This window comes from Muscardinus avellanarius (assembly GCF_963383645.1).
Source record: "Muscardinus avellanarius genome assembly, chromosome: 11".
NCBI lineage: Eukaryota > Metazoa > Chordata > Mammalia > Rodentia > Gliridae > Muscardinus > Muscardinus avellanarius.
The window spans coordinates 49,746,395-49,762,660 of NC_137797.1; the positions used below are offsets into that span (position 1 = coordinate 49,746,395).

Below are 16,266 nucleotides of genomic sequence, written 5' to 3' on the forward strand. Positions count from 1 at the left end.
TTGAAACAGGATCTCACTAAGTTGCTGAGGCTGCCCATGAACCTGCCATCCTCTTGTCTCAGCCTCTCAAGTACTGGGATTACAATCGTGTTTTTTATAACAGTGCAAATGAACTATAATGCACATTCAGATACAGTTTGAGCAAAATATGTGAAGCTGATTCTCTAAGGATTTGCATGCTTTATTTAATTTAAAAATTTCCTTTGGTACTGGGGGTTAAATCTAGGGGCATTCTACTTCTGAGCTGCCCTCCTCCCAACCCCGCGCTAATTTTTATTTTTTATTTTGAAATAGGGTCTCACTAAATTGTAAGGGGCCCAAGTTCCTGAGACTGGTCCTCCTGTCTGTTTCCCAAATACTGGGATTACAATCATGCACCACCACTCTTAGTTTACATGCTTTATTTTACAAATTGCTTCAGTTTAAAAAGAAATTCTTCTGAAGTTTTAGAGGTCAAATTAGAGAAAGGACTTAGAAATGTTTGTAATTTTTTTGGAAATAACAAGCATGACAGTAATTTCCTTGGAAAAAGGGTTTTAATATAAACATTCTTTGAATACATTTTTGTGAATACAGTATGCAATTGCTTAATATACATTACAAAATCCTTAAGTTTAAAGAGTTTATATCTAGATATCAAAAGAGTCCTATTTCTGATATAAAGATGAACCATATACCAAAATTAAAATTGACCTATATTCTAACTTTGAGAAATGAAATAAAATACAGTCTATGTAGAAAAGATCAACAATGACCTCAGACTAGCTTTACATACATATAAAGCTTTATTTTTTTTTTAATCTATTTTAACGTGATTTGTATGTTAAGGGGTTAGAACGCGGAGGGCAAAGGAGATTTGGAGGCAGAAGATTTCATTCTAGAACATTCTGGGCCACAGAGACACTTATTTGTTGTACAACTTGGCCTGGATGAATAAATAAGTTAAAGTAACAAAGTTTTTTTCTTGTGTAAATGAGTGATAATACCACCCACCACACAGAGAGTTTGTAAGAAAAAAGAACAAATGAGTGCCAACTGTTTTGTAAGACTGAGTTACATTATTTTAGAAATTTGCAATAAGGAGTTTGCTATTTTGTACAAAACTTGATTTCAAGTCAACTCTAGTATTTGGATTTGATGTAGTATTTTCTTTACAACTGTTTTCTTTTTAGTAAAGATACTGTTAGGAATTTGTTCAGTTTTCATTTTAAAGGGTTAAAATTTTGTTGTACAACTTGAGTAACATTGTAATTCAGGTCAAACTTCAGTGTTCTACTTCCTTTGGTAAATCAGAAGAAATCTGAGTTGGGTATGGTAGCACAGGCCTGTAGTCCCAGTACTCAGAGATTCCCTTAAATTCATGAGTTTGATACCAGCCTAGCATATATAGCAATACCCCCATAAAAAAATAAAGTGTTTCACTTCAAAAGAAAAACATTTTGATTATAAAAAGGTCAAAAGTTTTTATTTTCATTGAGTTCAAATTCAGCAGTGGAGCTGGGCGTGGTGGCACACGCTTGTAATCCCAGCACTTGGGACAGGAGGATCCCACAGGTTCAAAGCCACCCTCAAGTACTGAGTGAGGCTCTTAGCAACTTAGTGAGACCCTGTTTCCAAATAAAGTATAAAATAGGTCTGGGAGTATAGCCCAGAGGTAGAAAAACCCCTGGGTTCCACCCCCAGTACCAAAAAATAAATAAATAAAAATAAAAATTCAGCAGTGGAGTCTGGCGTGGTGGTACACGCTTGTAATCTCATTACCTGGGAGGCTGAGACAGGAGGATCGCACAGGTTTGAAGCCAGCCTCAGAGACTTAGTAAGGTTCTCAGCAAATAAAATATAAAATAGATCTGGGAGTGTAGCTTGGAGGTAGAAAGCCTCTGGGTTCCATCCCCAGTACTAGAAAAAAAAAAATCAGCAGTGTTCACTAAAATATTTCACACCTACGTTTTCACATCATGTTGTATTATAAATATTATTTGTTGTCAAGAGGCTTTAGCAATTTAAGAGCAGAAAATCATGTCATATCCATCCTTTATTTTTTGGTGGTGGTGGTGCTGCGGATTGAGCCCAGGGCCTTGTGCATGCTATGCACATACTCCTCAGGCCAATATTCATCTTCAAAGTTCCTAGCCTTGGACTTTTTTTCCAGGGCTGGGGGATAGGATAGTGCCTAACAGACACAATGAATGAAGAAGATCTCTGTTGTGTTCAGCCATGGAAAAAGAATTGTTATAATTTTGATGATTTTTGTGTGGTATATAGTCAGAATGCTATCAGCAAACTAAAAACAGGATTTTAAGAGATTCCTTTTGCAGGGCATTGTGGTGCATACCTGTTATCCCAGTATTTGAGAGGCTGAAACAGAAGGATCACAGGTTCACTACCACCCTTAGCAACTTAGTAAGGCCCACTGCAACTTAGTGAAACTGTTTCAAAATAAAAGAATAAAACAGAGAAGGGGTATCATTCAGAGGTAGAATGCCCCTGGGTTCCATACCCAGTGACACACACACACACACACACACACACACACACACACACACACTCTCCTAGGTTTTTCTCCATGAATGTAGATAGTTTTAGGGTAGGTAGATATACATTAATAAAACAATTTGATGCAGGAAAACAAGGGTAGTAAAGTGAAAACTACATGAAGAAGAAAACAAAATATTACTTTAAAATTACTGAACAGTAGTTTATTCAATAGTGTCAAATAGTGAATGAAGATTAACTTGGCCAAAAGCTTGTATTTTATGTTTTATAATTCTTAAAGTATTAAGATATCAAGATATTGTAGATAGGAACTAAGCTGCATTAGTTAAGTAGTTCTTTTTTTATATGGGTTGATGGGATGAATCACATGAGATTCATACTTGGAAAACATAATTTATATTAAAATGATTATTTAAGCCGGGTGTAGTGATACACGCTTGTAATCCCAGCATTCAGGAGGCTAAGACAGGAGGATCATGGTTTACAGACACCCTCAGCTACTTTAGTGAGGCCCTCTGCAAGTCAGTGAGATCCTGTTTCAATATAAAGAATAAAAAATAGGGCTGGAATGTAGCTCGGAGGTAGAATGCCCCTGGGTTCCATCCTCAGTACTAAAAAAAGAAAAGATTATTTGCCCAATTTATGTTGTTATAAAGTAGATATGATCTGCATGGGTTTCTTGATTACTGATATGAGATTATATAAAGGAATTTGAAACCATATTAGAGAAAAGCATGCAATGATCATCTTAAGGAACTATATCTAATAATAAGATAAAGATGAAATGCTAATAAGGCCTGGCGTGGTGGCGCACGCTTGTGTAGCATGGGAGGCAGAGACAGGAGGATCCCGCAGGTTCGTAGTCAGCCTCGCTGGCTTAAGAGACCCTGTTTCCAAATAAATAAAAAAAGGTCTGGGAGTATAGCCCGGAGGGAGTAGGGCTTCCAGGAAACCCAGTACCACCAAAAAAAAAAAAAAAAAAAAAATGCTAACAAGGATATGTAAAAGGATTTTCATAAATATTTGTTCTAAGTATCGCAGGAGAACTAAAAGACTTCATACCTTTGCATTTGCTTAGAATAAAAAGTGTTAATATTGTAAAAAGTTTGTTAGGATTCAAGCAAATGTCATTTTTAAAAACAGGCAACTTAAGCAGTTGGCTTAAAAAAGTACCTTTTTTTTTTTGGTACTGGGGATGGAACCCCGGGGCAGTCTATCTCCAAGCTCCATCCCCAGCCCTATTTTTTATTTTTAAACAGGGTTTCACTGAGTTGCAAAGGGCATAAGTAGTTGAGGCTGTCTGTGAACTGAGAGCCTCCTGTTTCAGCCTCTCAAATGCTGGGATTACAAGCGTGCGTCACCACGCCTGGCTTGTGCCAATTCTTTATAGGAAAATTTTTTGATAATTTAAAGTTAGGCATATGTTACTTTCATATGGTAGTATCAGAAGCTTGAAGTAGGATTAAATAGTTTATTAATAAAGTTTACATGATTTGACCAAAGCTTTTTGAAAGAAGAGTTCTTTAAACACTTGGTAAAATAAGGCAAACCCTTTTAACTGTTTAAGTGGCAACCATAAGAATAGTTCTGATACTACTTTTTGTTGTTGCTGCTGGAAACTCAACCCAGGGCTTGGTGACTGCTAGGCAAGCACCTGACCATTGAGCTATACTCTTAGCCGCTAGTTCTAATACTTTTAATTTATAAAATATACTTATAGCATTTGCATAACTTTATAATAGACATACATATATTCTTATAGAAAACTACATTTCATTTCCCTCATGCATTTTGGTGGTTCTATTTGACTCATTAAAAAATAAAATTTAAACTGATGTGTAAGATAAATTTGACTTTTTTTTTTTTTTTTCAGTACTGGGGATTGTACCCAGAGATATTCTACTTCCAAGCTATACCCCAAGCCCTATTTTTTTTTCTTTATTTTGAAACAGGTTCTCACTAAGTTGTAGAGGGTCTTGCTAAGGAGCTGAGGCTGAGAACCTGCGATCCTTCTGTCTCCGCCTCCCAAGTACTGGGATTACAAACCTGCGCCACCACACCCAGCTCAGTTAAGAGTTTTGCTGTCAACACAACTCAGGGGAGCAGAGAGGTGTTGCTACAAGGAACTTGGTAATATATTTGTTTATCAATTCAACAGTTTTGAAGGTAGAAATAAAATAGTTTTATTATGAGAAAGAGTAATACATATTTACTTGTGCTTACTAAGGTAAAAGCTCGATCCTGACCTTTACATTATTTCACATGTTTTCTTAGAAAGTGAGTATAATCAGCTACAGGGTTTTACTAGTTTGAAGTACTTGAAGCCCCATTAAGAGTTTGGATGACTCTAAGGTACTTCACATTCAAAAATATTTTGAAAACATTTACCACTTATTTCAAAATCCAATGTTCTTACAAGGAAAGCCATGATAGACTTACTGCCTAAAAAAAATACAGAAAGTCTAAAAGAACCTTCTCTGTACCTTATGTTTTGTTCTATAAATTTTTTTTTTTTTTTTTGGTGGTACTGGGGTTCCTGGAAGCCCTTCTACCTCCGGGCTACACTCCCAGACCTATTTTTATATTTTTATTTGGAAACAGGGTCTCCTAAGCCAGTGCGCGTGGCTGGCTTCGAACCTGCGTAATCCTCCTGTCTCTGCCTCCCAAGCGCGGGCATTACAAGCGTGCGCCACCACGCCGGGCTAAATTTTTCTTTTCTTTCTTTCTTTCTTTCTTTCTTTCTTTCTTTCTTTCTTTCTTTTTCTTTTTCTTTTTCGTGGGTCTGGGGATGGAACCCAGGGGCATTTGACCTCTGAGCTACAGCCCCTGTCCTATATTTTATTCTTTATTTTTTGAAACAAGGTCTCACTAAGTTGTGGATGGCCTAAGTAGCTGAGGCTGTCCACGAACTGTGATCCTCTGGTCTCAGCCTCCTGAATGCTGGGATTATAAGCGTGCGCCACCACGCCCGGCTCTGTTCTATAAATTTTTCAAACCACAGTGCCAATAACAATTTAATTAATACAAAACCCAGCAGTTTTAAAGTCACATTTATTGTGATTCATTGCTACTTTAGCATCTTATTTAGAATATAGTAGCCCAACTTTGGTACAGGAAAAACCTTTTTTTCTAATATAAATTAAACATATTACTTGTCATAGGCTGTTTTTTCAAAGTAGTTTAAAAAGACAGAAACACAAACACCTTGCAGACATACAATTTCCTAGCAAAACTTTTAAATACATAATCCTCATGTAAGGCACTTCCATTCATTCTCAAATAAAAGTTTCATCAAAAGTTTTCAATTTTCCTTTGTAATCAAGTCTTCATAAGTTATACAGTAATAATGGTACTTCAAGTAAAACTTTATTAAATACTCAATTTTGGCATAATTGCCATAAATATCTTTACTTTCTGAAAAGAATGAAAGATGAGCATCAAGTTCTGTGCAAGATAAACTTAAAGGTAATCTTGGTCTGCTCAGATTTAGAGAATTGGTAATGTTTTATCTTGTTGGCTTTGTTCAAGAATCTTGAAATTTTCCAAAGGAAGATTGCTTAAGGCAGTTGGCAAAATGTGTTCTGATATGCCCTTAGGTAACATGTTACTTGCTTCTAAATTCTTCACCAAGCATGTGGCTTTGATCCATCTTCGAGTTGCTCTGCGTTCTTTTTGTAGGCAAGTTTTCATTTTTCTTCTTAAGCTTGCTATTTCTTTTTCCAGTTTTATTATCCTCTTTTTTGCCTCCATAGGGTTCCGAAAGGCATAACTATGTTCAAGTAGCACTTGCTGACTACTAATGTTTGATTTTAAAGTAGATGGTTCGGCTGATGTACAACTGTTGTTTTTCTTCAAAATATTCCTTGACTTGAGTTTCTGAGCCAAATAAAATTAGAGAGTTGAACATAAATTATGGAATATCACAAAAAAGTTAAAACTGTCCGATTTTGGATAATGGTATTTAAACTGTTTCTTTAAGAACTCATTTAGAAAGTTTGATGGGAAATGGTAGCAGGCTATCTCATGTAATTATGGGTTGTTTCTCAACAGGTTAAATGAACTCTAGTCACTTTTTGTCCTTTCTCATCAGAGATATTCAAACATTTACTTGGAATAAATAATGGACTTCAAAGGTATTTTCCAAATTACTGAGTATGACACTATGGAAATTGAAAGACATTGTGATTTTCTATTTAGGCAGCTTTAGCATGTGTTTAGATGATCTTACACACATTTTAGTTAAATATTATTCTCTCACTTTAATGAATATTTTAGGCATAAGCTTACTCAGATAAAAACTGAAGGATCTATAGAAACGTATTCTCACATATCAAGCTTCTGAGATTTATTTATTAATTGTTTAGAAAGGATTTAAAATCTGGCTAGGAACCTTTTGCCCAAATCAGAAACCTGAAGACTTACTTGTTACATATACTCCAGGAATGTTAAACCAGTTTTAGTTTCCAGATTATATCATATCTTCATAATATGGTGTCTTTCATTCATTAAATAAATACTTATTGAAACACAAACTATGAATTCTCAGGGAAATAATGGTAAACAAATAAAACAAATATAATTCCTGTCCTTATGAAACCTATACTTAGTCCTTCTGTGTATGAAATTGTCAGGGATTCTCTTTTGCTCTTTATACCAGCATCTATCTTGGCTAATTTATTAGGTGAATAAATTATCAAAATTGCAGAAGTAAGATGCATTTCAAAATCAAGACATATTTAAGTATATATTATATCCTAAGTACTATTGAGTTGCTCCAGTGTCAAAGATTCAGAAGTAAAGTTCTTGACATTCTGAAGCTTTCTAACAGTTGTGGGATTAGGAAACCACAATTTCCTTTCCCATTCAGATACTAACTCATGTCTATGTACAAGTTTGTCATTAATAATTCAGGAAAAGCTTTGGCTTTTCCTCTTTGAGGAAAAGATGTCTGTCCCTCCCTTTCAAAGCATAACCCTCTATTTGTATTCATTTTTTTCTTTGGATGACCCTATCTTTCTCAGTTAGCTTTTCTTCTCTGTTCAGATCTTCCTTAACTCAGTAAAATGCAAGTTTTAATTCATTCATCCGATATATTAATTCTCTCATTCCTTTAGAATGTCACTTGTTAACCATTTGATAATTTCCCAAACATCCTTCAACCCATTGTCTTTTTTTTTTTTGCAGTACTGGGGATGGAATCCAGGGGCATTCTACCTCCTATACCCCCAGCCCTATTTTTTTATTCTTTGTTTTGAAACAGGGTATCAGTGAGTTGCAAAGAGCCTTACTAAGTAGCTTAGGGCTGTACGTGAACCGCAATCCTCCTGTCTCAGCCTCCCAAATGCTGCGCCACCACCATGCCTGGCTGCCAACCCACTGGATTTTGTTCTTATTTTCAATTACAATTGTTCTGTGCAAGATCAAAAACTTCCAAAGTTCCATAATCTCAAGTCCTCAAGCCCAAAATGAATGCTTAAGCTCTATGAAGTTTTCTGTTATGCCATGCTCTGAACATAAATCCTTTGGTATAACTCAGAGTGTCTTGCTATTGAAGTACTTAGCACGTATTTGTATATCATCTTAAAATCAGAGAATGATGCTGGAGGTTTTTTTTTTTTTAATTTTGTTTGGTACTATGGATTGAACTCAGGGGCATTATACCTCCAAGCTACACCTCAACCCTTTTTACTTTTAAATTTTGAAACAGGGTCTCCCTGAGTTGCTAAGGGTCTTGCTAAGTTGCTGAGGCTTGCCTCAAACCTGTGACCCTCCTGTCTTACCCTCCCAAATACTTGGATTACAGTCCTGTGCCACCATGCCGGATTTGATGCTGGAGATTTCATGGATACTGTTTCTCAGTTTTACCCAATGGTACATTTATTGATAATAAATGGTAGTAGTATCACATTTAAATATAGGATGAGTATCCCTTATTCAAAATGCTTGGGGCCAGAAATGGTTCAGGTTTTAGAATTATTCAGATTTTAGAATACTTTACAGATTAACAGTTGAGCATCCTTATTCAAAATTTAGGTTAGGGATGCTAAACCTGTATAGTAAAATAATTTGAGCTGGGGAAAGAATATTGGGAGTCAGGAGATTTGAGCTCTGATTCTAGCTTACACCTTTACTACATAAAATGAAGGTCTGTAGCTTTTTTTGTGTGTGGGGGGGCTTGGGGATGGAACCCAGGGGCATTCAACCTCTGAGCTACACCCCCTGCCCTGATTTTTATTCTTTACTTTGAAACAGGGTCTTACTAAGTTACAGAGGGCCTCACTAAGTAGCAGAAGCTGTCCGTGAACCGCGATCCTCCTGTCTCAGCCTCCCGAATGCTGGGATTACAAGCGAACGCCACCACGCCCGGCGGTCTGTAGCTTTTTTGAGGGATATCACTATATATGAATTTCAAGATATTCTGAATTGTTCCCTTGTATAAACAAAAAGGAATGGGTTCTTAAAAAAATGACTTTTTTTTAAAAAAAGCAGAGTAACATTACCTACCATAGACTTTATATGGGTACAAAAATCAAAAATGGTTGGAACAGCATCCATTTTAAGTCGTCGAGTTTGTCCTGTTAGGTCAAAACAGGAGGCTTCAAAGTGCTTTGAACAAAGAAAAGTATGTTTTCCTGGCACGAAATTTTTGCGCCTAACTAGGCGAACCCATTCTTTTCTTCTTTTAGGATCCAAAGGAAACCTTAAAACAAACAAACCAAAAAGGCAACTCAAATTCCAACTATCATACTTCTGGCTACACCTAAATATTTACAAGAATTTAAAAGTATCTCCCATTTACATAAAAAATTTAAACTCACAATACCTAGTTATTGAAAGAGAAACAATTCATACTAATTTTTTAAGTTTTAAAAACTGTAAAAAAAACAAATTTATGTGACTTTATTTTTTATTGCTTTTAAAAGAGGCATTTTTTTCCTATCCTAGTTCTTAACATAAACAGTAAACAAAACATGACTAACATAATCTAGATACATTTTACATAGAACTATTATTAGCATTAGTAAATTCACAATGCTTTGATGTGCCGCTGGTGTTCACTGTTAAGATAGATCATATATCTATTTCCACTGTTGTGTGTGTGTGTGTTTTACTGGGGGTTGAATCCAGAGGCATTCTGTGTTTAAGCTACACCCCCAGCCCTTTTTGTTTTGAAACAGGGTCTTGCTAAGTTGCCGAGGCTGGCCTTGAATCTGAGATCCTACTCTTTTCACCCTCCAAATGTACTGGAATTATGGGAATGCACCACCACACCTGACTTGATCAGTATCTAAAGATTAAATTTTTTTTTGTGTGTGTGGGTCTGGGGATGGAACCCAGGGGCATTCTACCTCCGAGCTACACCCCTTGCCCTATTTTTTATTCTTTATTTTGAAACCGGGTCTCACTGAGTTGCGGAGGGCTTCACTAAGTAGCTGAGGCTGCCCTCGAACAGTAATCCTCTGGTCTCAGCCTCCAGAACACTGAGATTACAAGAGTGTGCCACCACGCCTGGCTTTCAAGATTAAATTTTATCAAGGGAAGTCTGGGCAGATTCTGTTGCTCCTTCCTCTGCCTTCCCTTATTATGACACCACATTGTTTTCTAATTTTTCTATTTTAATATATGTCCTTTTTTTTTTCTAGTCCTGGAGATCGAACCCAGGGGCATTCTACCTCCAAGCTCCACCCCCAGCCGTAGTTTTTATTCTTTATTTTGAAACAGGGTCTCACTGAGTTGCAGAGGGCCTCACTAAGTAGCTAAGGCCGTCCAGGAACCAAGATCCTCCTGTCTCAGCCTCCCGAATGCTGGGATTACAAGCTTGCACTACTATGTCTGGCCTTAATTTATTTCAAGTATGATAAATGTTTCTTGAAGATAGGGATCATCATAGTTTAAAAACTGGTTTATGTTTAACACCTAGCACAGTGTATTGCAGACAGAAGAAACTCAATAAAATTTTTACATTAATATAAATACAGAATATTTTCATTAATAATTCATTGTATTACTTCCATGTGGTTAAACTGCATTTATTTATTTATTTATTTATTTATTTATTTATTTATTTATTTTTGTGGTACTAGGGGTGGAACCCAGGGGCTTTTCTACCTTCAGGCTAACTCCCAGACCTATTTTATACTTTATTTGGAAACAGGATCTCACTAAGTTGCTAAGAGCCTCACTAAGTAACTGAGGCTGGCTTCAAACCTGTGCGATCCTCCTGTCTCAGCCTCCCAAAGCACTGGGATTATAAGAGTGTACCACCATTCCTGGCTAAATTGTGTATTTTTTAAAAAATCATACTTAAAAAAAAAAAACCTCTTTAAGTTATATAGTGCAGCATAAGGCATAATTACTAAAAGTAAAAATGTTACAAAGCAATGTTTTTCCTTTCATATTTGTTTCAAATATAAGATATATTTAGCCATGTGAGTGGTTTGGGGACAGCCTTAACTATATAATGAGGCCCTCTGCAACTTAGTGAGACCCTGTTTCAAAATAAAGAATAAAAAATAGGGCAGGGGGTATAGCTCAGAGGTCGAATGCCCCTGGGTTCCATCCCTAGACTCACATAAATAAATAAATAAATAAATAAATAAATAAAGCAGGGGGTGTAGCTCAGAGGTACAATGCCCCTGGGTTCCATCCCCTGTACTGCAAATATAAGATAAATTTGCATGCACCCAGCGTGTACCTGTCAAAGAAGGGGCAAATAAAGGGCTGTTTCTAAAAAATTTAACTGCATTGATGACTTGTAAATATTAAGAATCAGCTTTCATATAAGAAGTTTGAGTATGCCTCTTTAATTTGATGACTATCCCTTAAGTTTCAATTATGAACTGATTTATGCATAAAAAGAATTGAGGCTTGGGGTGTAGCTCAGTGGCAGAGTGCTTGTCTAACCTGAGTGAGACCCTGCTTCAATCCCCAGCACCCTCCAAATACAGGAACCATAAAATCCACATTAGAAGTCCACATGGTTCTGAAGCTCCAAGTGCAGGCTCAGCAGGTAACAACTTTTGCAATATCACACAGATGATACTCAGTTGGTCACATCGCCAGAGATGAGGGGTATAAAGGGATGAAAACCTAAATTTATAGTAAATATCTCTCTCCCCCTTCCAACTCCAATCATAGCCAGGAGATATTAACGTTTGTATGTCATTTACAGTTCATATTTTCATATATCTATTTTCAATTTTACTAGACAATAGACACTTTCTGATGAACTTATCCACTTTTTCTAGTTCTCACCTCTTAATGATATTTATGAAAAAATCTCTATTATCAAATGGTTTGGAAATGTTCCCTAAGGCTTTAGCTAAAATTCAAACCCTAATTAAGTACATTTCTTGTTGGGGCCTCAGCAAAGTTTCAGAACAAATAAATACTTTGTTGTGTTATATACTTTGTTATATACAAATGATAATGATAATTTGTATAAGACACTTCAGATATAGAGGCTTTTTTTTTTTAAAGCTCTATTTTAAACTGGCTCCTTGCTGGGCGTGGTGGCCCATTTTGTAATCCCAGTACTTGGGAGGCTAAAACAGGAGGATCACACAGGTTCAAAGCTAGCCTCAGCTACTTAGTGAGGCTCTCAGCAACTTAGTGTCATCCTATTTCCAAATAAAATATAAAAATAGGTCTGGGAGTTTAGCCCAGAGGCAAAAGGCCCCTGGGTTCCATCCCCAGTGCCACCCACCAAAAGAAGAAAATAAAAATCTGAGTCCTTAATTGGGAAGTCAGTCTCAAATGGGACTTTGGGCAAATTCTACTTAGTAATTTTATAACTGTTTTAGAAATCTCATCTTACTAGAGGTGTTTTTCATGATCAAAAGAGTGGGTGAGCCAGGCTTGGTGGTGCATGCTTGTAATCCCAGTGCTTGGGAGGCTGAGACAGGAGGATTGAACAAGTTCGAAGTCAGCTTCAGCCACTTAGTGAGGCTCTCAGCAACTTAGTGACACCCAGTTTCCAAATAAAGTATAAAATAGGTCTACCTCACTGTCTTGTCCACAAACCATGATCCCTGCCTCCCAAATGCTGGGATTACAAGTTTGTGCCACTAGCCCCGGCATATTTTATTTTGAAACAATTTCACTAGGTTGCTTAGTCTTGCTACATTGCTGAAGTATAAGAGATAACTGTTAACAGAAAATTTTCAAAGTGGTTGTTAAACACAACTATTCTTAAACAACTAAATTATATAAACTAGCAATTAAATAAAGCCCTAAAATTATAAATACCACAGCTCCAATTTCCTAATTATTTTCCCATTATCTATTCTCTTAATGTTGTTTAATGTCTGCTATATTTATACAGTGAAAATACCATTGGTAGTGTGGTTTTAAACATCTCAATTCCATGATTGCATCATATTGGCAGTTTGAAATCAACCTTGGTAAGGCATATTTATATTTGGGAAATTGAGCAGATACTACAAATCAGGCCTTTCCCCTTCCCAGAACAGCCAGTTGTTAAATATTTAGCTGTACACTACTGATTGTGGAAGAGTTGTCAGCAGTGCCTGATTGGAAGCCGTGAACCAGTTAGGAGGCTGCTGTAATAATCAGACCAAAAGGGGACGTAAGCAATCAAAGGAGGCCGACGTCTACGTGTCCAGGTGCATTGCATTCCCACTTCCTGAGAAGGGAGTACAGGAAGGGGGTATGTTTGAGGGCTGCTCAGTTCAGTAGGGATGTTGGATCTGTAGGACTGACAAGAGATAAGAGTGTGAAGACTTAGGTTAGGGGGTAGGGAAAAGGGCTAGCAGTAGGAATGAAGATAAGCCAAAGAAGAAAATCACAAAATTACTGAATTCAAAGCAGAGTATTTCAAGGAGGAAATCACCAGACAACATGAAAAATGAGTGTAGAAAGATGCAGAAGTTATGTTAGCAAGGGCCATTTCAGTTTATTAGGGAAACTCAAGACTGGAGTAGGCTAAGAGGTAAAAAAAAAAAAAAATTGATACACAAGCTGGGCGTGGTGGCGCACGCTTGTAATCCCAGCATTCGTGAGGCCAAGACCAGAGGATCGTGGTTCGCGGACAGCCTTAGCTACTTAGTGAGGCTCTATGCAACTCAGTGAGACCCTGTTTCAAAATAAATAATAAAAAAATTAAGGCAGGGGGTATAGCTCGGAGGTCGAATGCCCCTGGATTCCATCCCTACACTGCCCCCCCAAAAAAAATTGATACAGTAAATTTAAGCAACATAATTTGTAAGTGAGGATAAAGGAGACTATCATGAAGTCTTTAAGGTTTAATTAAATATTGTTTGCATTTATGAAATAGGAAGTATTATCCTTAAAATGCGTTTTGTGTGTGTGTGGTACTAGGAAATGAACCTAGGGGCATTGGCATTCTACTTCTGAGCTATATCCCCACCCCTTTTTATTTTTTGTTTTTAAACAGGGTCTCACTAGGTTGTTGAGAGTCTCACTACTTGTTGAGGCTGTCCTTGAACCTGTCACCCTCCTCTCTCAACCTCCAAAGTACTGGGATAACAGGCATGCACCACCATGCCTGGCTTACAGTGTTTTGTTTTGTTTTTGTTTTTGGTGGTATCAGGGATAGAATAACCCAGGGGCATTCTACCTCTGGTCTCCCACTCCCAGCCTTATTTATTTATTTATTTATTTATTTATTTATTTATTGCAGTAATAGGGATGGAACCCAGGGGCATTCTACTTCCAAGCTACACCCCCAGCCCTAGTTTTTATTCTTCATTTTGAAACAGGTTCTTACTAAGTTGTAGATGGTCTCCCTAAGTAGCTGAAGTTGTTCCTGGAAACCCTTCTACCTCTGGGCTATATTCCCGGACCTATTTTTTAATCTTTATTTGAAACAGGGTCTCACTAAGTTGCAGAGGGCCTCACTAAGTAGCTGAGGCTGTCTGTGAACAGTGGTCCTCCTGTCTCAGCCTCCCAAATGCTGAGATTACAAGTGTGCCACCATGCCCGGCTTATTCCTTATTTTGAAACGGTCCCACTAAATTGTGGAATACTGGGATTACAAGTGTAGGTCACCACACCCAGCTCCTATTTTATTTCTTTTTTATTTTGAGACAGTGTCCATTATGTTGCTGAAAGACACTTAAGTTGCTGAGCTAGCCTTTAATTTGCCATTCTCTTATCTTAGCCTCCCAAGTCCTTGAATTACAGGCACGGGTTGTTTTTTAATTAAAGTGGTGGCTTCTTAGTAAGGGATTGTTGCATTTAGTAATAGCGAGGTAGGAAAAAGGTCAAAGATATTTTTCTATATCCCATATAGCTCATGTAAGTTGTGAGGTTATATAACATCATAAAATCAGAACTATTTTCCTTAAGTTTTTTTTTTTTTTTTTTTTGGCATGTGTGGTACTGGGGATTAGACCCAGAGGCATTCTTTCTCCGAACTACACGCCCAGCCTTTAAAAAAAAATTTTTTTTTTAAAACAGTGTCTCTAGGTTGCTGAGTGAGGGCTCACTAAGTTGTTGAGGCTGTCCTTGAACCATTATCCTCCTGTCTCAGCTCCCCAATTACTGGAATTACAGTCATGCGTCACCACAAGCAGGTTCACTTAATTTTTAGTATTTCTTTTTCAATCAGGTGGAAGGCACTTGAAGTATAACAGGTACATTTACTAGGTACCTATTATGTTTCAGGCAGTTTTCAAAGTACTTTCAAGTGTTCTGGCTCTGGCTTAATAGAGTTAAAGAATTTTGATTGCTTTTCCAGCAAACGAAGAAAAACTAAAAATCTAGGCTCTATTACTCCGGTCAAGCAAGAAATCTTATCTTTTGCACTTTCATTACCATAGCTTAATTCCATGTCTATCAATGATATTCCACAGTTACTGTCTGTGGCTATTAAAAAGCTAAATGCTTCCTACGTCAATTCAGTTAGTGAGGTTTTCCCAGTTTCAATGGGAAGAAAGCAATCTTTTAAAAACGCGATTGTTTATCTGAAGGGGGAAATATCTCTTTCCCCCTCTTATGGCGTCATTCATTTCAAAACACGGGCGAATACTTAATGGTGAAAGAATAGAAAATTAAGGTTTCCTCCCGTCACTTTTTCTCCAAGGGGTCGTCACCGTACAGTACTAGGGTTTATTTTAGAAAATGAGTAAACTTTCCCTGAAAGGAGAGAAAGATCGGGACAGTTTTGAGAAGCACAAAGGACAAAAATGATGTCTTCCCTGCTACTAGCTGGGAAAGTTAATAAAATTAGTAGAATCCTCCTGCTCCTTCCACACCAGCGATACCAAGACTAGTATCACCCATTTCGTCACCCCACTCCCTGCCCAGGTTACCTGTGGAAGCTGATGTTAATGTGCTTGTTGTAGGTAGTAGCACAGCCCGCTGCGGCGCAATTGGTCGGCATTTCCCTTTCCCCCTCATTCGGCGCTATCTTAAGCCTGTTCTGAGGCGCCGACTCCTAAGCTTCTTTCGGGCAGAGGCTAAACAATTGAGGCAAGCGAAGGGCCCGCGGAGCTTAACCGAGAGAGCTCGGTGGGAAGAAAGGGGTGTGTATGGGGGGTGGGGTGCGAGGGAGGGTCAACCTTCCCTTTCTCTTTATTAATATGGCGGATTTGAGCCTGCAGAGCCGACCATCCTGGAACTCCAGGCGCCTTCGTCTGCCTTCACAAATATGGCGGCCCCGCCCCCAAAGGGAGTAGGTCTACTGCGTCTCTGTGGCAGGGGTCCTCACAGCCTTTAAAAGATAGAGGCGTTTTCTGCTCCGATTACTACAAAATGCTCGAAAATCTGCAACCAGAGCGGGTCCGC

The 16,266-nt window shown here is 37.7% G+C and overlaps 1 protein-coding gene across 1 annotated transcript; it reads right to left on the minus strand.

Moving 5' to 3' along the window:
• Window positions 1-5,982: 5,982 nt before the first annotated feature.
• On the minus strand, window positions 5,983-15,862 carry THAP2 (THAP domain containing 2; the record flags this gene model as incomplete). Its single annotated transcript, XM_080705517.1, has 3 exons — window positions 5,983-6,372; window positions 9,001-9,196; window positions 15,792-15,862. The coding sequence occupies 3 exons, from the start codon at window positions 15,860-15,862 to the stop codon at window positions 5,983-5,985; spliced, it is 657 nt and encodes a 218-aa protein (XP_080561643.1).
• Between the last annotated feature and the right edge of the window lie 404 nt (window positions 15,863-16,266).